This window comes from Saccopteryx bilineata, chromosome 4 (assembly GCF_036850765.1).
Source record: "Saccopteryx bilineata isolate mSacBil1 chromosome 4, mSacBil1_pri_phased_curated, whole genome shotgun sequence".
In the NCBI taxonomy this organism is placed as follows: Eukaryota; Metazoa; Chordata; class Mammalia; order Chiroptera; family Emballonuridae; genus Saccopteryx; species Saccopteryx bilineata.
Window position 1 is genome coordinate 178,848,629 of NC_089493.1, and position 27,841 is coordinate 178,876,469.

At 42.2% G+C, this 27,841-nt stretch overlaps 2 protein-coding genes across 4 annotated transcripts in view; one reads left to right on the plus strand and one right to left on the minus strand.

Annotated features, from left to right (window-relative positions):
• The window catches only part of GEMIN5 (gem nuclear organelle associated protein 5), a 42,364-nt gene extending 32,580 nt beyond the window's left edge, over positions 1 to 9,784 (minus strand). The window contains exons 1-6 of one of the 2 annotated variants that reach the window (XM_066273101.1): positions 9,560 to 9,784; positions 8,610 to 8,770; positions 7,104 to 7,285; positions 3,672 to 3,823; positions 3,121 to 3,237; positions 872 to 1,001 (exon numbers count right to left, since the gene is read on the minus strand). In XM_066273101.1, the coding sequence (XP_066129198.1) occupies positions 872 to 1,001; positions 3,121 to 3,237; positions 3,672 to 3,823; positions 7,104 to 7,285; positions 8,610 to 8,770; positions 9,560 to 9,725 (908 nt within the window). In that variant the 5' untranslated portion in view covers positions 9,726 to 9,784. Of the gene's footprint in view, positions 1 to 871; positions 1,002 to 3,120; positions 3,241 to 3,671; positions 3,824 to 7,103; positions 7,286 to 8,609; positions 8,771 to 9,559 lie in introns of both variants that reach the window. The other variant, XM_066273100.1, reaches the window with a different exon arrangement.
• A 98-nt stretch (positions 9,785 to 9,882) lies between these two features.
• MRPL22 (mitochondrial ribosomal protein L22) overlaps positions 9,883 to 27,841 on the plus strand; it is a 32,878-nt gene continuing 14,919 nt past the window's right edge. Inside the window, exons 1-3 of one of the 2 annotated variants that reach the window (XM_066273102.1) lie at positions 11,516 to 11,631; positions 11,714 to 11,756; positions 23,434 to 23,569. In XM_066273102.1, the coding sequence (XP_066129199.1) occupies positions 11,568 to 11,631; positions 11,714 to 11,756; positions 23,434 to 23,569 (243 nt within the window). In that variant the 5' untranslated portion in view covers positions 11,516 to 11,567. Of the gene's footprint in view, positions 10,022 to 11,515; positions 11,632 to 11,713; positions 11,757 to 23,433; positions 23,570 to 27,841 lie in introns of those variants that run through there. The other variant, XM_066273103.1, reaches the window with a different exon arrangement.

A 27,841-nucleotide genomic window follows, 5' to 3' on the forward strand; every position in this document is an offset into this window, starting at 1 on the left:
TTTTCTGTTAAATTCACTTATTATCTCAAGCAACTAGAAGCCGGTGCTCAATAATTTTTGTTTAATGAATGGCTACAATCATCCTGAGACAGGAAGTACTATAACCTCCCCTTTTCATATGCGAAGTCGCTGAAGTTCAGAAAGTGAGGGTCTTGCTCACAAACACACAGCAAGTCAGTCGCAGGCTACCACTGAAATTCTGCCTGACTTCAGAGTCCACGCTTTTTTTTCTGGTGACAGAGACAGAGAGAGACAGAGAAAGGGACAGACAGGCTGGAAGTTGTTCACTGACTGCCTTCTCATATGTGCCTTGACGGGGGGGGGGGGCTACCGCAGAGTGAGTGACCCCTTGCTCAAGCCAGTGGTCTTGGAGTTTTGAATCTGAGTCCTCATGTTCCAGTCTAATGCTCTATCCACTGTGCCACCTCCTGGTCAGGCCAGAGTCCACACCCTTAACCACCAGACGATAGTTATTTCATGTTTTCCCAACTCTGTTATCAGATAACATAGACATTGGTCCCATGATATTTCCATTACAAATGGCTTATAATACATATAAGGCCTCAGCCATTGCTTTCTCCATCTTCTGTGTCTAGAAAAAAGTCTAGGAATTCCCAAGACTAGAGAAGAAAACACAGTATGTCAAAGAGCAGGGGTCCCCAAACTTTTTACACAGGGGGCCAGTTCACTGTCCCACAGACCGTTGGAGGGCCGCCACATTCAGTGCTCCTCTCACTGACCACCAATGAAAGAGGTGCCCCTTCCAGAAGTGCAGTGGGGGCCGGATAAATGGCCTCAGGGGGCCGCATGCGGCCCGCGGGCCGTAGTTTGGGGACGCCTGTCAAAGAGCATGACCAAAAAAAAGACTTACCCAAAACAGCTAGATACCAGCTGTGTTGGCTGATCTTTGGGCCAATGGAGCGTCAACCAAAGGCGCTCCTTGACAGTCGGGTCTATCCCTCCTCTTCTCTTCAGGAAGGGCAATTTCAAAGTCATCACATCTGCAGATTAAAAGAAGGCCCGTGGGCGCTCAAGATAGGGAAGCTCTGTGCGTAAAGTCATGATCAGTACACAATGCAGTAGCCCCCTGTATCTGTGGTCTCAGTAACCTGTGGTCAACCATGGTCTATAAATATTAAATGGAAAATTCCAGAAGTAACCATTCATAATTTTTAAATTGTGTACTGTTTCTGAGTTGCGTGATGAAATCTTGTGCTGTCCTGCTTCTCTGTCCTGCCCTGGACACGAATCACCCCTCTGTCCAAAGCATCCATGTTGTCTGTGCTCCCGCCTATCTGTCACTTAGTAGCTATCAGATTATCAGACTATTGTGGACTCACAGTGCTTGTGTTCAAGTAACCCTGTTTTATTTAATAATGACCCCAAAGTCATTCACATAATATAGTGTATCGTTATAATCACTCTATTTTATTATTAATCTCTGACTGCGCCTGGTTTGTAAATTAAACTCTATCACACGTATGTATCTACAGGAAAAACACCGTCTATCTGGGGTTCGGTGCTACCTGTGGTTTCCGGCATCCACTGGGGCTCTAGGAACGGATTCCTCTCAGGTAGAGGGGACTACTGTACAGTGTGTGGTTTAAAAGTTTGTTAGTTTTGGCTACTTAGCATTTAAAACTCATTTTCTCATAGTAACGTTATTATGCATAGTGGCTAATTAATACTAGTCTAGCTAATCTAAGTCAGATAAGTTTTTACAGGCTGTCATGGCAACTTAAACATATCAAGGATATTGTTTGTTTGGGAAAATGAGTTTCCAACTAGAACTGAGCACCCAGGTGGTAACACAATCTGATTCTCCAAAGTTGGAAGGACAGAGGGTGGGTTTCCTTCTAGCTGGGAAGAAATCCAACAAAGGTGACAAATTTGGCAGTTAGCAAATTGTCCCTCCACCTCTGACCTGCTACTAACGAGTGGTTCTTAAGTCCCTATGGTGTATCAGCAGCAACTTCTAAAAATACATATGTCAGGACCCAACACCTGAGATTCTGATTCAGTAAATTTGAAGACTATTGTCCATAAGTTTAGTAAGGTTACCCTTCTGGACAGACTCTTAGCTTGATGTTGTCTCCACTTGGGAGTATTAGCCAAGTATGTCCAAAAACCGCCCGCAAACCTTATTTTTATTTTTATTATTTTTCATTAAGTGAGAGGCGAGGAGGCAGAGACAGACTCCCCACATACGCCCTGACCGAGATCCACCTGGCAAGCCCCTACCAGGTGATGCTCTGCCCGGCTGGGGCAGCTCTGTTGTTTGGCAACCGAGCTATTTTAGCGCCTGAGACCAAGGCCATGGAGCTATCCTCAGTGCCTGGGATGGTTGTTTTTGTGTGCCCTGACTGGGCATCGATGCTGGGACTTCCACATGCTGGGCCAATGCTCTACTACTGAGCTAACTGGCCAGGGTCCATAAACCTTAAAATATTCTCTTTCCCCAAATAATAATAATAGTTACCACTGATTAAGCTCTGACTATGCTACTTGCTTTACATACACTAATGCATTTGGACAAAGATAATAAAACTTCTATGGTTTTAAATAAAGTGGAGAAAGAAGACTGCAATAAAAAGAAAGGCTAGATTTTTACTACATAGGTAACATCCACTCTGTCTGGAGTTTCAGTCTTAAGGTGAAAAGTTCTGTTCAAAGAAATGCTAAAGAAAGCTGAATGACTGAGGGTTTCTGTAATTGGGTTAACTGAGCTTTTACATTTAAATGTGCACTTCTCTGTTGGGCACAGATTATTTATTCTCCATTTGTGCATTACAAGCTCTAGCTCTAGTGACCTTTTCCATTCCTCTGATCTAGGCTTTGCCAAGTCCCAATATTCCCGGCCTCATAACAGACATACTGCATGCAAAATACTGACCCTTCTATGAATGTATTAGAAACCCTCATCTCCAATACCAAAGCCAGATGTTAAGACCAGAGCTCTAGTCCAGGCTAGGCTGGGAAACAGCTTTCTGGATAGAAAAGTAAAAGAACTGCTTTTGACATATGATCTATTTTGAGTACAAGGCAGACTAAAAAAACTTTCTGCTTCTACCAGATCAATACAGGTTATATCACAAAAGAAATATCAAACATCCATCTTACCTCGGCCTCTAGAGCAGCTCCAGATTCGGATGGTCTGATCTTTGCTTCCAGTGGCTAAGTAGCAGCCTTTTGTTACTGGAGTTTGTGCTATAACTTTCCCATTAGGAATTTCAGGTTCTTCTAGGATAGAGATGGTAATTTTTAAAAGTCTGCATGAAACAAGTGCTTACCTCAAAGAAAAAGTATCTTGCAAGGGTTCTTGAAACTTAGCTATTGCTTTCATAGATCTGACCTGTAAAACCTAACGTTTTAAACGTCATTTAAATGATACAGTTTTATCCATTGTGTTCTTTAGCTCTAAAGCCTTGGTTGGCAAACTGTGGCTCATAAGCCACATGCGGCTCTTTGGCCCCTTGAGTGTGGCTCTTCCACATGATACCATGTGCAGGCGCTACCTTGATAAGGAATGTACCTACCTATATAGTTTAAGTTTTAAAAAGTTGGCTCTCAAAAGAAATTTCAATCATCGTACTGTTGGTATTTGGCTCTGTTGACTAATGAGTTTGCAGCCCACTGCAAGAGTACTGAACCCTGCCTCTAATGACCTCTACCTGAATTTTCCTCTTGATTTATTGATAAGCCATCTTCGCCCGGCAGAGGACACCAGGCTATGGAGTGGATCTCATCATCATGGCCCCGAAGCCTGTAAATGACTTCTCCTTTCTTGCTGATGTCAATTATAACCACCATGCCATCCTTGTAGCTGAAAAATAAGAGTTGAAAAACAGTTTGTTTTCCATTAAAATATTTGGCTTAGGAGTTATTGTAGATTATAAAAGTTAAGTGCATTGGGGGTTGGGGAGAAGAGAAGAAGACAAATTATTAATTTTGTCTTTTCTTCAAAGTGTTCATTTTATGCTTTCTAGTTTTTTTGTGACAGAGACAGAGAGTCAGAGAGAGAGACAGATAGGGACAGACAGACAGGAAGGGAGAGATGAGAAGAGAGGCATCAATTCTTTGTTGTGGCACCTTAGTTGTTCATTGACTGCTTTCTCATATGTGCCTTGACCCAGGGGCTACAGCAGAGCAAGTGACCCCTTGCTCGAGCCAGCAACCTTGGGCTCAAGCTGGTGAGCCTTGCTCAAACCAGATTAGCCCACGCTCAAGTAGGAGACTTTGGGGTCTCAAACCTGGGTCCTCTGCATCCCAGTCCGACGCTCTATCCACTGCGCCACTGCCTGGTTGGGCGCTTCTTAGTGTTTTTAAACCCTCCTCCATGGTCAACTTTGTAATAGTAACAGTGTACATGTAACCTGGCACAGAGCTTAAACTGGAGCATGTTAAGTTCTAAGTTCTTGTAGGGGCCTACCAATTCCTGTAATTAGAAACGAACAGTTATAATACACTCAAAAAACTCCTTTTTACCAGTGCTCCTGCTTTTCTAGCTATAAACTTAACAAAAGCTGCAGAACTCTAGAAATTCTAGATGTAGATATTCCGAGGCTATCATTTATTGAAATTCAAAAGAAACTGAGAAATTCTAATAGCTTTTTCTTAAGTGATAAAGTATTTCAGACACAAAGTATAGTATCTACCACCTAGCCCCTTGGTCGGCAAACTGCGGCTCTTTGGCCCCTTGAGTGTGGCTCTTCCACAAAATACCACGTGTGGGCGCTATCTCGATAAGGAATGTACCTGCCTATATAGTTTAAGTTTAGAAAATTTGGTTCTCAAAAGAAATTTCAATCGTTTTACTGTTGATATTTGGCTCTGTTGACTAATGAGTTTGCTGACCACTGACCTAGCCTAAGAAAAAAATAATTTCCAACACAGTTGATGCCCTCTGTTCATCTGAACATTCCCCAGGGGGAAACTGCTCTTCATGAATTTTGTTATATCATTCCTAGCCTTTCTTTGTTTATATTCCTGAGTAAGATAAAGAATCATTTTCTGTATTTTAAAACTTCATCCACATGATACCACGGGGTCTATCTGCAGCTTGCTTTCTTCACTCATTCTGTTGGTGACTCGCCACGCTGACACATGTAACTCTAGCTGCTGGGCAGCCCTTCATACTGTTGTGCAGTGCTCCACTGTGTGAATACACCTCAGGTGTCTTTATTCATTTCCTCTTGAAGGCTTACATTTTTAGGTATTACAAACAAAAAATGCTGCTAAGACAATTTCAGGTTTGATGCCTAGTAATGGAACTGTCAGGATGTAAAATACATACATTGCTGCTTTACTAAAAAGTGCAAAACTGCTCTCCAAAGTGTGTGTACCTATTTGCATTTCCTACACACTAGATAATTCTACAGGGAAAAATACCTTTTCTTCTTTTGGTACCTGGGTAGGACACAAACCCACAGGGAAAAATACCTTTAACAGCTTTATCTATTTAGTTTTCTCCTTTTATAAATTTTTTTTCCCCATTACAACTTTATTGAAAAAAAAAGAAAAAGAAATCATAGACTGTATTGATCTTTGAAGACACAGACTTTGAAAAACCACCGAGATATGTAACAAAATAGGCATTTCGAAGATCCTTGGAAGATGAATCACTCTTCTTCAATCCTGGGTCTGACTGTCCCTGAAAAACTCTGCTCTTCTTGTGAATTCCAGCTCTTCTCTCAAGGTCAGTTTGCTTTCACCTTCTCAGACCCCTGCCCACCACTGTTTCTGCCCCCTCTCTCTAGTACCCCCATTGCACAGAGACCGCCGACCTACAGACCCCTCCCATTTGTACTATTACTCACCCCACCTACCTTCCTCCCCCCCTCCCCCCCATGCAGCACAGATCTCATGATCCATCACTATAATCACTCCTTTAGAAAACCCTAATCTCCTTGACCCCCTCTCTCAGGGGTATCAACTCCATAAAACCTCAAACCTAGTTGAGTTCAACCATCTCCTTCCTCAACCAGTTTGAGTAGTTTAAAGTCATGACTGTGACCCTTAGCTTGGCACTCACCAGGGACCAATGGATCTACAATTTCTCTCAGTAAGTTCCTTTTCTTATTGTGAGATGACTGTTTTCATTCCTTATTCCTGCATCCACTCCCATCCCTGCCCTGGACTTGACTCCACCTCCTCTCTGACTTATGCCTCACTGAGAAAATCAGAAGCTGTCAGAACGAAGCACCCTCTTTCTAACCAGATCTACCAATCCACCTGCTCCTAATTCCATAGTCTCAGCTGTTCCTTCTACTCGTGATCTGGATCCAGTCCCCTCTTGACTTCATGTCACTCCTATCAATCGTGCATTTAGCATGGTTTACCCCTGCAACAAGCTCTCCCTCTTCTGCCTCATTTCCAGCAAAGTAAAACCTGCCCTTGTTACCTTCCAATTTAATATGCCCTTAACTCCCCTCCCCATAGCTCCTGGCTTCATGTTTGTGCACACTATTCTGTAACAAACGGTGAAGAAGTTATCTCCGTGTGTTCTCTACTACCTAATACCCTCAACTCCCGTCTCCTGAATCCTCTCCAGTCAGACTTTCTCCTCCCAACATTCTAATGCTTATCCAGTCTTCAAACCGGAGTGAACAGACATCTTTTGGAGAGAAGTAGATTGAGTGGTAAGAGAAAGGGGGAGGCCCACTCCGGCAGCGCATGTGCCACAGCCTTGGTGATGAATAAGGAGAGAGGTCCCTATGCCAGATCACTTTTCCCCTCAAGGGAGAGCTGAGAAGCAGGTAGAGTTGAGTCGTTTGACACTCTGGAAGTAAAAGTTCTATCTGACAGCAAGTAAAGAGGGAGGAAAAGGTGAAAGAGGAAAATTTCTACCCATGGAGGCTGAACGGAGAAATCAAATATGATGGAGGGAACTACGGTATCGTGGGAAGCAAGGTATTACAAACAGACAGTGGGAGAGACAGGACCTGGAGGTCACAGGAACAAATGATACCAGGGGCTCAGCGGGAGAGTGAGAGGTTAACATCTGCAAGTGGTTTCCTTTGAGAATAAGGGGCAGGCGGTAAAGCAAATGTAAAATATGATCATAAGCAAAAACAAACAATCCACACAGATAGTACAGTACTTACCCAATGGCTACTAAATCTTCATGATGAGGTGAGCAAGTGAGACAGAAAATTGTCCTGGGTTCTTTGAAGAGGTGCTGGCTGTCATTTCTGTTAAGCCAGTAACAGAAAACCACTCCTTTTTCATCTCCAGATACTATTAAGTCCTTTACTCGAGGGGACCAATGCAATGCTGATATTGTATGCTTTAACACAAAACAAATATATGTTTGCTTTTCATTTGTCAATGCCGGATTTTTACTTAGTTTTTTTTTTTTTTTTTTTTTTTTTTAAAATAATTCAGCCTTTATTGTCTTACTCCTTAGGGGAAAGTGTAACCAAATTCTTTTAAATTGTATTTCTCTTCAGTTGTTTATGATTTAGAACTTTTTTTTTTTTCCCAGAGACAGAGTCAGAGAGAGGGATAGATAGGGGCAGACAGACAGGAACAGAGAGATGAGAAGCATTAATCATTAGTTTTTCGTTGTGACACCTTAGCTGTTCATTGATTGCTCTCTCATATGTGCCTTGACCGGGGGCCTTCAGCAGACAGAGTAATCCCTTGCTCGAGCCAGCGACCTTGGGTTCAAGCTGGTGAGCTTTGCTCAAACTCGATGAGTCCGCGCTCAAGCTGGCGACCTCAGGATCTCGAACCTGGGTCCTCCGCATCCCAGTCCGATGCTCTATCCACTGCGCCACCACCTGGTCAGACTTCACTTAGTTTTTAACCAGTATAATACTAGACATGTTATAGGTACCTAATAAGTAGTTACTACCACTTATATAGCAAGACTATACTAACCAAATGGTAGAATTTAGGCTAATAAGGATAAAAAACCACTTAAAATAACTTCTTCCTTCCTGCAAAGTTCTTACTAAGATTAACTAAGTCTTTTCCTTTCCTACATTTCTTTTTTATTTTTTAATTTCATTGATTGATTTTAGCCATAGAGGAAGGAAGAAGGAGAGAGAGGAGAGAGGCAGGAGCATCATTCCATTCCTGTGTGTGCCCAGACCGGGGATCAAACCAGTAACCTCGGCACTTCAGGCTGATGCTCTACCAATCGAGCTATCTGGTCAGGGTTCCTACAGTGTCTCAAAAGGCAGGTATATCAACTAATCATCTGGTTTAGAAACAAGTTTCATGTACAGATTTACAGTGTTATGTCAGGAGTCTATTTGATGTAAAGAACCAGATAGTAAATATTTTAGATTTTGTGGGCCACATTGTTTCTGTTGCAACTACTCAACTCTGAGATTGTAGCATACAAGCAGCCATTACTTAAATAGTGGACAGTACTTAAATGAATGACTGTCTATTTGCAAAAACAGGCTGCAGTGTAGTTTGCTGACCTTTGGTTTACAATGTTGCCTTCCAAAAAGATTTCCTACAGAGTTTCTTTTCTAATTAGTGAATGCAGTTATAAAAGTTATGTTGCACAGGTGTGCCAGAGAAACTATTCTTGAGGCAGAAGAACCCTCGGCACAGATGTACGTATAGCAGTCTGGGAGACCAATAAGCCACCGTACCTGATGGAGTGCGTGTTCCGTCACAACTGTTTTGGTCTCTACATCCCAGATTTTCACAGTCCCATCATCGGAGCTGGTGGCACAAAGGTTGTACTGATCCGGGTGATGAGAAAATGTGAAGCCAGAGACTCTTTCGGTGTGTCCCACCAACTCCCCTATGACTTCAAGCAAAACCAGACTCCAAGTTAAAGTGCTACCTAAGATTTCTGGCATACTGTTGTTAGATGATGAATGCAGAGATCTCACTTATCCCATGGTATAACGAAGGTATCCAGGGACTCACATTCAGAAACCCCAACTGTGGATACTGGCTCTGCCACGTGACTGCAAGCAAGTCATTTTATCTCCTTGAACCTCAGTTGCCTCAACTGTAAAGTGCAGCTGATATTCCCTGATGTGCCTAGTTCACAGCCCAAATGAAAAGTATAAGTAATTTTTATTTGGATCTGGCCAGACATCGTTTGAAATAGAGTATCTGGCGTGCCATACTTCAAGGCATAATCAAAATCTAGTTTGGAGCTTAAAAGGATTTAGCTCAACTCATCCACTTTACAGAAATGAGTGTCATATATTTGTAGGTTCTTGCTTAGGGCCTTGACGCTGTAGGAAGCCCCCAATCCCTGGAAGGCTTCTAAGGGGTCCACGCACACTGGGTAAGGGGGGGAGTCCCTCAGATGTTAAAAATGCCTGGATCTAGACAGGGATAACTTTCTAGTAAGCGAGCAGTCCCACGTGAGAGCGCCAGGAGGCGGGACCGCTCATCCACAGCCTTGGGTAGCTCAACATTGGAGATCCGGACGAGACTCGGCTTAGGGGTTGTGAGCAGACTTTTCTCTCTGCCTGGGCCTCAGTTTCTCCATCAGTTAAGGGGGGAGGCTGAAGACGTACACTCGGCGCCCCCAGGGAATGGAAGAAATGCAGGGAAGGTGGGGGTAGAGACAGGGAGTTACCTCGAAAAGGGGGCGTCCCAGGGATCGCGCCAGCGCCCGGGCCCACGCGGACAAGAAAGACGGAGTTCCGCGCCGCGAACCCAAAGAGACCCCCAGGCACGGCATCGCTGCATCGGGCGCAGTACCAGTTAGGGGAAGGCGGCAGCGTGCGTGGCTCCTGGCCCATGATTACCAGCCACAGGGAAGAGGGAAGGAGTCACTGGGACAGGCGGTTTGCAGTCCCACGCTGTAGCCGGGAAGGGGGCGGGGTTAACTCGGAGCCCCGCCTCCCCGGGCGGCTACTACGGCGTGCGCCGAGGCCCAGGCCTCACTGCGCGCTCTGCTCCAGCCGTCGCAGGGCTTTGGAAGAGGGTAGGGGCGCCGCATTCCGGTCGTTTTGCCTTCCAGTATCGCCTGCGGCGGCAGGGAGTTATTTCTTGAGCTCAGCCCCGAGGTTAAGGCATTCTTGCTCATACAGTCCAGGTACATAATTAACGGGTTTGACTGGTGGAGTCATCTTGCCGCTCTGCCGGTTTATTCTTTGGCCCTGTTTAACTTTGTCCCATCAAGTATTTTTTGTACAGTATATATCAGGGCACTTGGCTAGCTCTGGAAATGCTCTAAAGATATGTACAAGAAGCCAGTTAAAATATAAAAGTTCGAATCAGAATTCAAAAAGGAAAGAGTTTGTGCAATTGGGTAGAAATTCTAGTTCTGGGTTCTTGGTAAGTTAAGGAGAAGAATAGTGACTCAATTTGATTGAATGTCAACTCTGTGAAACTGTACGGGGTAAGTGCTGTGGAGAAAAAAGAATGGAAGTTTCCTTCCAACTCAAACATGCTGAACGGTTCAGATTTCTGGATTTACACTGATCCCACTCCAGTATTGCTTGTTTGCAGTGGGTATCTGGCACTTCTGCATATGTAGCAATTGAAACTTGCTATATCTGTGGACAATAGAAGGGCCACATGCTGAACCTGACAAGCTCAAGGGAAGCCTGCATGGTGGCCTTGCAAACTCAGAGACCTAAAGTAACCACATTAGATGGTCTGAAATTGAGACTTTCTAACTAAAAACAGTTTATGATGGGTAGACATGACCTAGGGAGGTATTTTTCTCTAACAAAGGTCAATGCTTACCTTAAGCCTGTCTGTTGTCTTTTGCAGCTACAATAATGTAGGTACCAGATAACATGCTTTTGAAATCTTCCCCTTTGATTCTAATGTATAGTGTGGTGAAACTTCCATTTTCCGGAGCACTTTCTTAATCCGTTGAGACTTTGTTTCCTAGCAGTTGTCGACAGTTTGGCTCAAATAAACTCGTAAAAATTTTTACAGATTTGGAGGTTTCTTACGTTGACATACTTTGGATGTGGGTAGGGGCACTAACTTTGGAGGCATCCTCTAGCCCTAGATTAACTACTGGTTTTGCCAGTTATCTTTAACCTATCCTAAATCTATTCATTTTAAAGAAGGAAGACCATAATCCACGCCTTGTTGGATTGATGTTAGGAATACGAGATTTAGTGAAATGCCTGCTGGACATACATAGTAGCAAGTGCCCAATGATTGTTAACTTTTATCTCTTGTAGGTCAACCTGGAGATGAATAGGGATTAGAACATCATACTTTTATATTTGAACTGTTTATTTTATAAAAGGGCTTTCCACATGATCTCTAATGATCTTAAAACAAAACTGCTTGTAGGGATCATTTTTCTGACTATTTTACTGAATAGAAAACTGAGGCCCACCCAAGTTAGGCGGCTTGTTCACGGTCTCTGTTTTCCTAATCCTTTCAGACCATTTGTGCAGTGATATTTCAGTTTTTCTGAATCCCAGTTAATTTCCGAAAACTCACTAGTTGCTGCCTTTAAGTCATTCAATTCCCAAGCCACGTTGGGCTGACCACACCTTAAACGCCGGCCGCTTGCTCCTGGTCTCCATAACAACAGCGCGGGTGTGAATTTTCTGCGGGGGGAGGGGGGGAGGAAAAGCGGGGAGTTGCGCATGCGTCTCGTCAGACGGTGAATGAGCTCGGAGGCTTCCGTAGAGGGTGGGAGAAAGATGGCGGCGGCGGTGCTGGAGCGTCTTGGTAAGGATTTCTTAGTGGTTAAGGGGCGGTAGAAGGGAGTGGAATTGGGAATCTGAGTTGACAGCTTGTGTTGCTGTTGCAGGTGCGTTATGGATGCAGAATCTGAGGGGGAAACTGGCTTTGGGGTAAGTCGCCTCGGAGTTTCAGAAGGGCCGAAGGCCTCCTTACCGCTCTGTCAGTCAACTACTAAGAGCCTTTGTGCCAGGCTCTGCTTTGGGCCTGGGGCTATGGAGGTGACAGCGACAGTCCCGCTTTGTCACCTCACCATTCGCCGCCTTATTACATAGCCTTCAGGGCATCAGGAGCGTCTGTCACCCAAGGGATATTGTAAGTGCCTTTTCTAAACAGTCTGTTCTGAGCTTTCTGAACGTGGTTTGACTCTCCCAACCGTGTCGCAACGTCCAGCTCTCCTGGTTACGGCTCTCGTTCTCGCTTACAAGAGCAGGGACTGTGTGACCCATGGCCGCGGCTCACGTCGTGCGTGGCATTGTGTCAATCGCCTTCTGTGCGTTATCTCATTCTCTTAACATCCTGTGTAGTATTCATACCGCTATACCCATTTTTCCGAAAAGGAGCTTGGAACTCTCAAAAGCAAAATAACCTGTAAGGTCTCTCAGTTATAGGAAGTTTTGAAGCTTTATACTTTACTCTCCAGAACATTCTTTGACCTCAGGACAAAAGCGTTCTTCAAGATTAGGGAATGTGGTTAGGTCAGGACTGGGAAGAACCCTTTCCCGCCCCCTTCTTATTGTCCTCTTTTGCAGTACAGCTATTGATATTTGGAGACTGATAATCTGTAAATTTTCTGATCAGTGCACTTAGCATTTATTTTGGTTTATATAGGCTTTGGAGACAGATGGGCACAGATCTACTTTTTAACGTTTGATTTTGGGAAACTTGTCCTTTCTAAGTTTCAGTTCGGATATGCTATGTGAGGAATATTAGTAACTACCTTACAGATTTTTATGAGGATTATATGAGATAATGCATATGAAATGTTTAGTACAGTGTGTGACATGTAATAATTCCACCCTAAATTCTAGCTGCCATTGCTGTTTGTGTCATTATAAACTGTTATTGAGTTCTCATTATTTTAGCTTTGTCGTAGATTCTTGGTTTAAGGGGATGAAGAGGTGGTCGTAGATTCTTGGTTTAAGGGGATGAAGAGATGGTCGTAGATTCTTGGTTTAAGGGGATGAAGAGATGGGCTAATGAAGAAAATAGAGGGCATAGCCCTTAGAATTTGCCTACTTTGCTTTTTTAGGTTACCTTCTATCACTGCACCTCAGTCACTAAGCCTGACTAGGCAGTCATGCTGTGGGTAGAGCATTGGCCTGGAACTCTGAGGACCCAGGTTCCAAACCTGAGGTTGCCGGCTTGAGTGCGTGCTCATCAGCTTGAGAGCCGGGTCGCCAGCTTGAGCGTGGGATCATAAACATGACTCTGTGGTCCTTGGCTTGAACCCAAAGGTCTCTGGCTTGAGCACAAGGTTGCTGGCTTGGTGGGAGCTCCACCGGTGTGCGCGCGTTTCCCCCCCCCCCCCCAATCAAAGCCCATATGGGAAAGCAGTCAGTGGACAACTGAGGTGCTGCTACTATTAGAAACAATAAATAAATATAGGACTCCAGCCAGGGAGCTCAATTGGTTGGAGCATCTTCCTTTTTTTTTTTAGATTTTAAAATTTATTCATTTTAGATAGAGAAGAGAGAGAAGAGGGGGAGGAGTAGGAATCATCAATCCCATAAGTGCGTTGACTAGGCGAGGCAAGCTCAGGGTTTTTTGTTTTTTTTTAATTTTTTTACAGAGAGAGAGAGAATCAGAGTGAGGGATAGACAGGGACAGACAGACAGGAACAGAGAGATGAGAAGCATCAATCATTAGTTTTTCGTTGCGCATTGCGACACCTTAGTTGTTCATTGATTGCTTTCTCATATGTGCCTTGACCACGGGCCCTCAGCAGACCGAGTAACCCCTTGCTTGAGCCAGCGACCTTGGGTCCAAGCTGGTGAATTTTTGATCAAACCAGATGAGCCCATGCTCAAGCTGGTGACCTCGGGGTCTCGAACCTGAGTCTTCCACATCCCAGTCCGACGCTCTATCCACTGTGCCACCGCCTGGTCAGGCAAGCCCAGGGTTTTGAACTGGCAACTTCAGCATTCCAGGTTGATGCTTTATACACTGTGCCGCCACAGGTCAGGCCACTGGAGTGGTTTTCTATATACAGAATCATGTCACCTGCAAATGGGGTAGTTTTACTTCTTCCTTCCTAATTTGGGTACCTTTTATTTCTTTCTTTTGCCTGATTGCTGCTCTAGCTCGTTCTTCCAGAACTCTGTTAAATAAGGGTGGTGAGAGTGGGCATTCTGTCTTGTTTCTGATTTTAGAGGAAAAGCTTTCAGCCTTTCACCATTGAGAGTGATATTGGCTGAGTGTCATATGTGGCCTTTTTTATGTTGAAGTACTTTTCTTTTATATGCATTATATTGAATGTTTTAATCCTAAAAGGTTGTATGTTATCAAATGGATTTTTTGTAACTATTGATAAGATCATATAATTTTTATCCTTTGTTTTGTTAATGTGGTATATTATATAGATTGTATATGTTGAACCATCCTTGTGCTCTTGGAATAAACCCCACTTGATCATTATATATTTTTAAATGTATTGTTGTTTTCTATTTGCTAGTATTTTGTTTAGGATTATTTATTTATTTATTTATTTATTTATTTATTTATTTATCTGAAGCTGGAAACGGAGAGGCAGTCAGACAGACTCCCGCATGCACCCGACAGGGATCCACCCGGCACGCCCACCAGGGGGCGATGATCTGCCCATCCGGGGCGTCGCTCTGTCGCGACCAGAGCCACTCTAGCGCCTGGGGCAGAGGCCAAGGAGCCATCCCCAGCGCCCGGGCCATCTTTGCTCCAATGGAGCCTTGGCTGCGGGAGGGGAAGAGAGAGACAGAGAGGAAGAAGAGAGGGAGGGGTGGAGAAGCAGATGGGCGCTTCTCCTGTGTGCCCTGGCCGACTTTAGCACCCGGGACTTGAGCACGCCAGGCGGACGCTCTACCACTGAGCCAACTGGCCAGGGCCTTGTTTAGGATTTTGTAGTATTCATCAGAGATCTTGATTTTTGTGTGTGTGTGTGTTGTTCATGCCAGGTTTTGATATCAGGATTATGTTGGCCTCATAAAATGTGTTAGAAAGTATTGCTTCTTCTGTTTTTTGGAAGGGTTTGGTAAGGATAGGTACCACATTCTTTTGTGTGTGTGTGTATGTGTGTGTGTGTGACACAGAGCGAGAGAGGGACAGACAGGAAGGAAAAGAGATGAGAAGCATCAGTTCATCATTGAGACACCTTAGTTTTTTTTGTTGTTGTTTTTTAAGATTCTATTTATTCATTTTTATTGGTGAGAGAGAGAGATTAAAGAGAGAGAGAGAACAGGGGGAGGAGCAGGAAGCATCAACTCCTGTATGTGCCTTGACCAGGCAAGCCCGGGGTTTTGAACTGGCAACCTCAGCATACCAGGCTTTATCCACTGCGCCACCACAGGTCAGGTGAGACACCTTAGTTGTTCATTGATTGCTTTCTCATATGTGTCTTGACCTGGGGCTACAGCAGACTGAGTGACACCATGCTCAAGCCAGCAAGCTTGGGCTCAGGCTGGTGAGCTTTGCTCAAACCAGATGAGCTCGCGCTCAAGCTGGCAACCCCAGAGTCTCAAACCTGGGTCCTCCATGTCCCAGTCTGGCACTCTATCCACTGCACCACTGCCTGGTCAGGCAAGATCCAAATTTTTTATGAATGTTTGTAGACTTCACTAGTGAAACCATCTGGTCCTGGACTTTTATTTTGGATGGGAGGTTTTAATGGTTGTTTTGATTTCCTCACTGTTTATCGGTCTATTTAGATCTTCCTATTCCTCATGATTCTGCCTAGGATGGTTATATATTTCTAGGAAATTACCCATTTCTTCTGGGTTACTGAGTTTAGTGGCATATAGTCTTTCATAGTATTCTAGTATGATCCTTTGTATATTGTGATGTCTGTGGTAACTTCTCCTCTTTCATTTCTGATTATGTTTATATGAGTCTTTTCTCTTTTTTCTTTTTTGAGTCTAGCCAGGGATTTGTCAATTTTATTAATCTTTTCAGAGAACCATGTCTTTGGTTGTATTAATTTTTGTATAGCCTTTTTCTTTTCTATTTCATTAAATTCTGCTGTAATTTTTACTTCCTTTCCTCTGCTAACCTTTGGTTGCTTTTGTTCTCTTTTTTTCTGGTTCTTTATGATATAGTGTTAGGTTTACTGGGGATTTTGCCTGTTTTTTGAGAAAGGCCTGTAATGACAAACTTTTTTCTTGTTACTGCTTCAGCTGCATCCTAGAAGTTTTGTTATGTTGTATTGTCATTCTTGTTTGTCTTTATATGTCTTATGATCTCACCTTTTATTTCTTCTTTGACCCAGTCATTTTTAGTAGTATGTCGTTTAATTTCCACATATTTTTGCATTTCTTTTCTTCCTTTTTGGAGTTGGTTTCTAATTTCAAAGTGTTGTGGTCAGAGAATATGCTTGGTATAATTTCAATTTACTTGGTTTTGTTGAGGTTACATATGATCTATCCTTGAGAATGTTCCACATGCATTGGAGAAGAGACACTGGTTCTTAAATTTGAGTCACTGACCCCTTTGAGAATATGAGGAAAGCCACCAAGCATCTTTAAATGCATATTACAGTCATAGTTATGTTTGTAATTTCATAATCCTCAATTTAGGAATCTGCACTGGGACATCACAACTACGCGTAAGCATCTGTTTGTGATGCATGAGGTACTGTAATGGTCTCCATTCAGTGAGTACACAATAATGATTGGTGTAGTACACAATAGAGTTTTGCGGCAGTAGCTAGAGGACTTGGTTAGGGGAGTGTTGATTTTTTTTAAATTATTTTTATTTATTTATTCATTTGAGAGAGAGAGAGAGAGAGAGAGAGAGAGGAAGAGAAGAGAAGAGAAGAGAAGAGGGGGAGGAGCAGGAAGCATCAACTCTCATATGTGCCTTGACCAGGCAAGCCCAAGATTTTGAACCAGCGACCTCAGTGTTCCAGGTCGATGCTTGATCCACTGCGCCACCACCAGTCAGGCAGGAGTGTTGATTTTAAATTGGAACATATTGGTAGTATATTTGTTTGCTGATAGGAGTGATTCAATAGAGAGGAAAACATTGCTGATGAAAAGAGAGAAGAATTGCCAGAGCAACGTAGGTGAGTAGCTGGGAAGGAATAGGATCTAGGAAGCAAGGGATGAAAGGGGTCCTAGCTAGCCGTGGACAGTTTGTGCATAGTAACGAGAAAAGGTACAGTAGTTAAGTATGTATGGACATGGATCCAGGTAGGTATATGGTTTAGGTGGTGGGAGCCTGTGGAAATTATCTTCCAACTGTTTGATTTTCTTAACTGAATAAGCGTGGTTATCAGGTGAGACCCAGGTTGAGGGAGGAGATATGGGAGGTTGAACTAGCGAGAAGTATGATATTGCTTGTAGGGGCTAGAAGAGAAAATGGACAGTGAGAAAACCTGCCTTATTTACCATTAAGTATGTATGACATAATAACAGGAACTTTTGGGACAGAGAGCTCATGCTCCTATTGTACAAAAACTACCACTGTTTTTCTTTCTTTCTTTCTTTCTTTCTTTCTTTCTTTCTTTCTTTCTTTCTTTCTTTCTTTTCTTTTTTTTTTTTTTTACTGTCACTGTAGTTAATAATGACTTTCAACAGGGGGCAACTTTGCCAACCAAGGGGACATTTTTATTTTTTACAACCGAGGCAGGGTTCGTTACTGGCATTAGTGGGTAGAGATGAGGGATGCTACTAAACGTCCTACAGGAACAGGACAGTCTTCCACAACAAAGAATAATCTGGCCCCAAATGTCGATAGTGCAGAGCTTAAGAAACTGAGCATATCATCATCCAAAGTTGCTGGAAGTTTACTTTCTTTGGTGCTAAACTGTGTCCTTGTTTGATTGTCCTTGACTTTCACAAAGCAAGGTTGTATTGAGTTATGAGAATGTACATATCACTTCAGCCCTTTATTTTAGATTTTAAATGAGGCAAGAGGGAGGCTGTTCTTTCATTCAGTCTCAAGTGTAAGACTAACTTAATGTTATCAGAAGTAAATTTGGAACAAAGAATTTTTTCCTTAATGCATAGAATTCTCAAGATTGAGCCTGAGGCCAGTATTATCTTCTCTTGGGACTGGGTATAACTTGTTCTGAATTTCAAAATGAACTTTGAGTAATAAATAGGAAGTATTAGTTCTTTCTTTCAATTGTGACTTTAGAAAATTACAGAGTTTCTATCTTATCTGAATTAACTCTTAATTCTACAGTTTGGCTTTTATCTACTACTGTTCAACGCCTAAAGACTCTCAGTAGAATTTAAAAAGTGATCCTTAAACTTAATCCTGAGGTGTGGGCAGATAGGAAATGCCAGAATAATGAGAGTAGGGAAATGCCTCCTGTGCTAGCTTCAGTCCCACCTGCTTTCTACGTGACCTGTGACCCTCTCCCATTACTGTGGGCCCCTGTGTGTGTGTTATGTGTACAGGCACCCTGGAGAGTTGGTTCACACCTACATACCTCCATCCAACTTACAGATATACAGTGAAGTTACTGGGATTTAGGATTCCTAGTAAATGAAAGGCTGTTTATTAGTGATAATACTTGAATTTCAAAATAATAAATGTTGATCGTAGATGTGCCTTTAAAAAAAAGGAGACTTGGCTTGTTTTGAATGTTTAAAATGCTAAAATAAACTGGAGCTCTAGGTAGACTTAAATTTTAATGTTTGTTGGAAAACCAATAGCAGTAGCCTGTGTTATCATATTTTAATTTCAACAACTTCCTTTTTTTGAGTTTGTTTTCTCCAGTGACCCTTCATAGGCTTTCTCACATGAAAAGGTGTCATCAAAGCCTTAAGTTTTGAATTAGTTTTATTTTCAATCATACCCCTATGATTGCTTCATTTTTTATTTTTACTTTAGTGTTATTCTAGCAGCTGGCCAGGAGAGGGCACTTAAGAACTTTGGATTTGATACACTTCTGAGTAATAATTTAATTTGATTACAATAGTTTTATATTTACTTGCTGATTCATTTTATGAACCATTTGAGCCCTAAAAGTGTTGTAGGTATTCAGAAAGCTTTGTCATTAATTCATAATATGTTTAGTTTATTAAGCGTCATATTGAATTCATCGAATGTGTGTTGAGAATTAAGTGCAAGACACAGTGCTAGTTCTGGGGGATTATGGTGTTGTGTCTTGTAAGAAATACGTATGTATTTGGCCATTCAGATGACTAAAATGCATTTCTCATAAATATTTGCATTGGAGACCAAATTAGGTTTGGAGAGACTCTACGGATGACATAGTCCAATTCCTCTTTTCTTTTTTTTGTGTGACAGAGACAGAGGGAGACAGAGAGAGGGACAGAGAGGGACAGACAGACAGGAAAGGATAGAGATGAGAAGCATCAATTCTTTGTTGCAGCACCTTAGTTGCTAATTGATCGCTTTCTCATATGTGCCTTGGCCTGGGGGCTACAGCAGACCAACCGAGTGACCCCTTGCTCAAGCCATTGACCTTGGGCTTTAAGCTGGTGAGCCTTGCTCAAACCAGATGAGCCTGTGCTTAAGCCGGTGACCTCGAGGTTTTGAACCTTAGTCCTCTGCATCTCAGTCCAATGCTCTATCCACTGCGCCACCGCCTGGTCAGGCCAGTTCCTCTTTTCATAGAAAAAAGAAACTAAGGTGACAGAAGTAGTGTACCCAAAGTTAATTAGAACTTTGTAGAAACATAAATGGTCATGACTGTAAACATCGGAAGATTAGAAAATGTGTATACTATGAAGTTTATAGTTCCTGGGGTTTATCTTCCTGGGTAACAGGAGAGATGAACTGTTGAGAGGGCCTAATGTAAAATTAATAATAGCCATCAGTGTTTATCATCTTCTAGACACTGTGGGATATGGCACATTAATTATTAATCTACCAACAACCGAGTGAAGTAGGTATTATTCTCCTCATTCTAAAAGTAATATCTAAAATTTATTGAATCCTATTAAGTGTCAGGTTAAGTATTTAACTTACAGTATTTCATTTGAGTTTCTGAAGAAGCCTATGAAGTAATTACTGTTATTATTCTTTTTACTGTTGAGAAAACAGATCTATAAAGTGACTTCTCCAACATTCACCCAGTAAATTAGAGTTAGAGATTAGACCCAGGTCTGCCTGACTCCATAGTCTCTGCCCTCGTCACCTGGCTTATAGTTTCATTAGGAGATCCTGCCCTTTAACACCATGCATCCTAGTTTTGTGCTTTTCACTGAAAACCCTGGAACCTAAATCTACTTAGGTAGCACTGATCTTGATACTGTGATGTACTTAGGTGGCACTGATCTTGATATTATGATGTACTTAGGTGGCACTGATCTTGATATTGTGATGTACTTAGGTGGCACTGATCTTGATATTATGATGTACTTAGGTGGCACTGATCTTGATATTATGATGTACTTAGGTGGCACTGATCTTGATATTGTGATGTACTTAGGTGGCACTGATCTTGATATTGTGATGTACTTAGGTGGCACTGATCTTGATATTGTGATGTACTTAGGTGGCACTGATCTTGATACTGTGATGTACTTAGGTGGCACTGATCTTGATATTGTGATGTACTTAGGTGGCACTGATCTTGATATTGTGATGTACTTAGGTGGCACTGATCTTGATATTATGATGTACTTAGGTGGCACTGATCTTGATATTATGATGTACTTAGGTGGCACTGATCTTGATATTGTGATGTACTTAGGTGGCACTGATCTTGATATTGTGATGTACTTAGGTGGCACTGATCTTGATACTGTGATGTACTTAGGTGGCACTGATCTTGATATTGTGATGTACAATGGTTACTTGAGGTAGAGTAGGGAAAATGAGCTACCAGGAGAAGAATTGGTTTTAAAAATTCTTTAGTTTGAATGGTTTGAGGGCTAAAAACAAAGGCGTGGCCAAGCATATCATCCAGTTGCATGTGTTGTGTGGGAATCGGCCAATATACAACAACTTTGTACATTGAAGTCTGGTTTGAATATTGACTCGTTACCCAGATGCTGGATGTTGCCTTTGATGCTAGAACACAAAGGACATCAGACTTGTCCTCAAGATGCTCAACACTGTACCCTGACTACAGGAGCTCCTTGTACTCAGCCAGTTGGTTACAGTGCAGTAGTCCAGCTCATTGCTGCATGGCTGGTCAGGACACAGTACTGAGACCGCTGGGATGGTTGTCTGGGAGGACTAGGTGGTACGTCACATTGAGGTGACATTTGAGGTGGAACTTTAAACAGGATAAGCATTTCATTTAGGAGATAATGAGGGAGGAGAAAACAATACTAGCGAAAGTGTAGAGGTATGAAAGTATATACATCCTTCAGGAAACAAAGAATGTCTGGGTGGCTAGACTGACTATAAAGTGAATAAGCCGAAAGGCTGGTCGGGGTTAGGTTATAAAAGGCCTTTCGTGTCTTGCTAAGGAGTTTGGACTCTACGCAGTAGGGAGACACCGAAGTTTGTTGTGTTATTTGGATTTTTCCAGACATATATGAAAATAGACAATATGATGAACTCCCCTGAATCCATCACCCAACTTCAACAATTATTAACAAGTGGCTAATCTTGTTTTGACTACATCCCCTGCTCTCCCCCATCATATTCTGAAACATTTCATTAAGAAGAATCAAAGGTGGCCTGGCCAGTTCGCTCAGCGGTAGAGCGTCGGCCCGGCATGAGGAGGTCCCGGGTTCGATTACCGGCCAGGGCACACAGGGGAAGCGACCATTTGCTTCTCCACCCTTCCCCCTCTCCTTTCTCTCTGTCTCTCTCTTCCCCACCTGCAGCCAAGGCTCCATTGGAGCAAAGTTGGCCCGGGCACTGAGGATGGCTCCATGGCCTCAGCCTCAGGTGCTAGAATGGCTCTGATTGCAACAGAGCAAAGCCCCAGATGGGCAGAGCATTGCCCCCTGGTGGGCATGCTGGGTGGGTGGATCCCAGTGGGGTGTGTGTGGGAGTCTGTTCCCCCCCTTCTCACTTTGGAAAAATACCAAAAAAAAAAAAAAAAGAAAAAAGAAGAAGAATCAAAGGTCCATTTAGTGTTCAATTTCTAATGTTTAAGTAGCTGTCATATTTTTGAAATGATAATAGTCCACACATTGAAATTAATTATTTCTTTTAATCTGTAGGTTCTTTATTTAGTTCTCTTTTATTCCCTTTATAGTTTATTTGTTGAAAAAAGCATTATTTGTTTTGTAGAGTTTTGTACAGCTTGGATTTTGCTGTGTGCAGTCTCCTGATATTGTTTGATATGTTCCCCTGTCTCTGTATTTTCTGTATTGAATCTAGAGGCTTGATCAATTCAGTTTCATTTTTTGTGGAAAGACTACTTCATGGTTAGTGGTTGATATGTTCTTTCATCAGGAGACACATTGTTCCAACTTTATTCATTAATTTCTTAGGGATTATAAAATAATACTGTTTGTCTTATTACCCAACAAAGTTGAGGAAATCCAAACTTCAGGTCAGGGATCCTTTTTTTTTTTCCCTGGAGCATTATCTTAAATAAATTTTTATTTTAATGGGATGACATCAATAAATCAGGGTACATATATTCAAAGAAAACATTTCCAGGTTATCTTGTCATTTAGTTCTGTTGCATACCCATCACCCAAAGAGAGATCGTCCTCCGTCACCCTCTATCCAGTTTTCTTTGTACCCCTCCCCCTCTCCCTCTCCTTCCTTCCCTCCCCCACCCCCCGTTACCACCACACTCCTGTCCATGTCTCTTAGTCTCGTTTTTATGTCCCACCAATGTATGGAATCCTGCAGTTCTTGTTTTTTTCTGATTCACTTATTTTACTCCGCATAATGTTATCAAGATTCCACCATTCTGCTGTAAGTGATCCGATGTCATCATTTCTTCTAGCTGAATAGTATACCATGGTGTATATGTGCCCCATCTTCTTTATCCAGTCTTCTATTTTTTTTTACAGTGATTAAAAGCCTTTAAGCAAACTCTTGGCCAATACAGCAAGAATCCATAAAAGAGTAGTGTCCTTAACATGTTCACCAAGTCCAAGTTGGCCCCATCACCATGCCAAATCTCAGGGATCCTTCATGTTTTCTTTTTTTTTTTTTAAGTGAGAGAAGGGGAGATAGACTCCCTTCTGCACTTGCTCCGACCGGGATTCACTCAGCAACCCCCTTCTGGGGCCGATGCTCAAATCAGTTGAGCTATCCTCAATGCCTGGGGCTGACACTGTGGGAGGAGAAGAGAGGGGGGGGGGAGTGGGAGGGTAAGAGCAGCAGATGGTTGCTTCTCATGGATGCCCTGACCAGGGATCGAGCCCTGGACATTCACATGCCAGGCTGATGCTCTGTCCTCTGAGCCAACTGACCAGGACCACGCTTCTTTTCTAAATCTGCTTTAGGACTGGGCTGACTTACAGTACAAAGTCAATATTTATTGGCCAATTAGAGCAAGAGATCCTGGGTGCATATTTGACTTTTACAAGTAACCAACTTTTCACTCTTAGTCTGTTTTATGTAAAAGCAGTCTCTATAAATGAATATGCTTAGGCTGTTTCCACTCTTGATCCTTAAATCGTTTCTGCCAAAGTAGAGCTGATGTGGTTCAAAAGATACATAAGCTCCACAGAAAGATTCTAAGTATCTGTTGTTTTACAGGCTTCTTTCATCTCAGAGTGTTTCACCCCAATCACACATCCACACAAGTGCTTCTCTTGACATTTATCGAAAATGGGAGAAGAAGAATGAAATTGTTTATCCCCCACAACTGCGGGGAGAACCTCGGAGACCTGCGGTAAGTTTGTGGCACAACTGCTGTTTCAATTCTGATGAAATACACCCACTCTAAGGTGGCTGTCGGTGTTTATAATATTTTTCCATGTTAAGGAAAGAAAAATTACATAGCAATTGGCATGATCCTTTAATTGACAAAGAAAATGTTCTAGATTTATCACTTTGGAAGTTTAAGATTGTATTTGTTGTACCTGTTTGTTTGCTGTACTGAACCTGCTGGATAGGGGCCTTAACCCTAAGCTTACTCAGTTTTTTTTTTTTTTTAATTTTTTTATTTTATTTATTCATTTTTAGAGAGGAGAGAGAGAGAGAGAGAGAGAGAGAGAGAAAGAAGGGGGAGGAGCTGGAAGCATCAACTCCCATATGTGCCTTGACCAGGCAAGCCTAGGGTTTCGATCCGGCGACCTCAGCATTTCCAGGTCAACGCTTTATCCACTGCACCACCACAGGTCAGGCCCAAGCTTACTCAGTTTTGATTCCAAGAGGCTTACTAGGCAATTCTTGGTAATGGAGCCTGAGGAGTTGGCAAGAATGACGTCAGCCATTGGCCGGTGTTTAAATCATATGTGGTTTTCCTGGGTTTTATATTTGAATATAGACATACTTTGTTATTTTATAATTCACAAACCTTTGAACCAAAGGATTGAATTTAATGAAGTTTTATCTTTAGCTGCTCAGAATTTGTTTACTCTCTTCATATTGCTTGGGATTGTTCTTATCTGAGACATGACTGATTTCCAGCTTCATGTGAATTGGTTGTGGGATACTTTTACATCTGTGGAAAAGTTTACGCTAGTAGTAATAGCGAGCATAAAAAAGATGGGAACACTTGAATCATTAAGATTCAAACTGTGGTTTGTACTTTAGAAATGGAATTACTATGTTAATTATAAACCATTCAGTTCAACAAACATCTTTTAAAGGCCTTTGGTTATTTAAGCCTCCTGGAAAATTAATACTATCTAATTATTGTCATTTACTTAGTTTTTATATGAACTTAACAGTATACATTTTATTAAGATTCATTTGCTGTTTAAGTATTGGTCTGAATTAATACAGTTTTATGTTTTCTTTTTCTTTTCTCATTTTAATGGAGTTAATTTATTGATTCAAAGAATTCCCATCTGATTGGGAAATATGAGGAAAAAGAGATGCTAATAGTTTAATTAAATAAGTTTTAATTTTTATATTTTATCATGCCATCAGAACTTAACAGTTAGGTTTGTAACAAAATCTGTACAAATGTTAACTCCATTTGTAATTAACCAAAAATTGGAAAATGTTATACATTTGCACAATTTATCATAAATAGCATATGCCCTATAATTAATGAGATTTCTTTACTTCTTCCTTGAGCCCCTTGAACTTAGTTATTAATTGAGAGTAAAGAAATCATAATATATTGCCTGACCTGTGGTGGCGCAGTGGATAAAGCATCGACCTGGAATGCTGAGGTTGCCGGTTCAAAACCCTGGGCTTGCCTGGTCAAGGCACATATGGGAGTTGATGCTTCCTGCTCCTCCCCCTGTTCTTTCTCTCTCTCTCCCGCTCTCTCTCTCTCTAATAAAAATGAATAAATAAAATCTAAAAAAAAAAAGAAAAAAAAAGCAATCAATGAACAACTAATCAATGAAGCAACTATGAATTGATACTTCTCATTCCTCCCCTTCTCTCTCTGTAAAGTCATTAAAAAAAAAAAAAAAATCATAATATAGTGTGTCCATAAAGTCATGGTGCACTTTTGACCCGTCACAGGAAAGCAACAAAAGACGATAGAAATGTGAAATCTGCATCAAATAAAAGGAAAACCCTTCCAGTTTCTGTAGGATGATATGGCAGCATGTGCGCATGTGCAGATGATGACATAACACCGTGTATACAGCGGAGCATCCCACGGCCATGCCAGTCGAGATGTGGACGGTACAGAGGAAAGTTCAGTGTGTTCTGTGGCTCGCTAAATTCGATTCCGTGACGAAAGTGCAATGTGAATATCGGCGCATTTATAACAAAGCGCCACCACATAGGAATAACATTACTCGGTGGGATAAGCAGTTGAAGGAAACCGACAGTTTGGTGGAGAAACCCCGTTCTGGTAGGCCATCAGTCAGTGACGAGTCTGTAGAGGCTACACGGGATAGCTACCTAAGGAGCCCTAAAAAATCTGTGCGTGAGCCCACATCGAACTGCACTGAATAGGTATGAAACTGGGAGAGTTTTTCTTTTATTTGGTGCAGAATTTCACATTTCTATCATCTTTTGTTGCTTTCCTGTGACCGGTCAAAAGTGCACCATGACTTTACGGACACACTGTAGTACGTATTCATCAGAATCTAAGAGCAAAATTATATATTTTGTAATACTAGTCTTTTTTGGATATTAAAACAAATGTATTCCAGAATACATCCCAAATGTCAAAATTAATTGTAAAAGCACAGGACGTTAACTTCAGCAAATGAAGAGCAATGTCAGCCCAGTCATTTGTTATGTAGTCTAATTCCTGAAACTATTTCGATTAACTTTTTTTGTATCATTTATACTCATTATTACACAAGTGCCTGTGTGAAGACATTTGGCTTGATTTTATATGGGCACTTTGAGAAACCCAATTTAATTTTCTATTTTGCAAAGATTATATTTGAGTGAGCAATCTTTTGGGGGCCTTTTGGAAAATACCTTAACATTTTCTGGCTTTAGATAGTATTTTTGTAAATTGATTCTGCAGTATCACTAATGCCGATTATGACTGAAAATGAATGCCCTTCATAAATACCTACCTTATTAACAGGGAATAATTTGCTTCTCTAGCCACACAGTTCACACCCTGTGCCATCATGTGCAGTGTACCTTACACTTGTCAATCTCTTAGCTGCAAACATTCTAAAAATTAGTTTTACTTTTAACTTAACAGAGGACCAGATATTTCCTACTCTACCTCATTCTGACCTTCAGCATTAGAATACGTAGTTAAACAAATAGTAGTGTATGGGGTTTTGAGTACATTCTATAGCAGTAAGTTAAAGTTCATGTCACCAGCCCTGGCCTGGTAGCTCAGTTGGGTAGAGCTTTGTCCCAAAGCACAGACATTGCCAGTTCGACCCCTGGCCAGGGCATGTACAGGAACAGATAGATGTTCCTGTCTCTTTCTCTATCTCCTTTTCTCTCCCTCTAAAATAAATTTTAAAAAGTTAAAAATAGGCCCTGGCCGGTTGGTTCAGTGGTAGAGCATCAGCCTGGCGTGTGGATGTCCTGGGTTTGATTCCTGGTCAGGGCACACAGGAGAAGCACCCATATGCTTCTCCACTCCCCCCCTCCCACTTCTCTCTCTCTCTCTTACCCTTCTGTAGTCATAGCTCGATTGGAGCGAGTTGGCCCCGTGCACTGAGGATGGCTGCATGGTTTCCACCTCAGGTGCTAAGAAGAGCTCGGTTACTGAGCTATGCAGCAATGCCCCAGATGGGCAGAGCATCGCCCCCTAGTGGACTTGTTGAGTGGATCCTGGTCGGGGCGCATGTGTGAGTCTCTCTGCCTCCCCTCCTCTCACTGAATTTAAAAAAAGTTTAAATTAATGACACCAATTTAGGCATATTTCAGGCCACTCCTGTTATTTTTAAGATTATCTGCTTAATTTAAAAAGCACAAATTTCCAAACAATGTAATTTGCTATGTAAATTTTATCTTACACGTGGGTTCATCATGGTAAAGAAAATAAGCCAGAAGAGAAATTATGGTTTCTTTATACTAGTCATACTTTGTTAATTTGGGCTTGGGTTTACTTTTGCAGTATCTTTGAAAAAAAAATCTGTTAAATAAAAAGTATAGTGAGACTGCAGGGTGAGGCAAAAGTAGATTTATAGTTGTGAGTATGCAAAATACAGACTCTATTCTTATGTTATTTTTATTTTTTGAGAGAAGAAGGGAGTAGGGAGGGAGAGAAAGAGAAAAGCATCAACTCGTTGTTCCACTGAGTTGTGCACACATTGATTGCTTCTCATACGTGCTCTGATGAGGGCTTGAGCTGGCACCCTGGGGACCCAGCCGGCAGCCTCGGGATCCAGCCGGCATCCTCGGGATCCAGCCGGCACCCTGGGGATCCAGCCGGCACCCTCGGGATCCAGCCGGCACCCTGGGGATCCAGCCGGCACCCTCGGGACCCAGCCGGCACCCTCGGGATCCACCTGGCTCAAGCCATTGGTCCCAGGGTTGAACTGTGACCTCAGCACTGCATGGTGATGCCCTATCCACTGTGCCACTGGTAAGGGCTATATAATGGTTT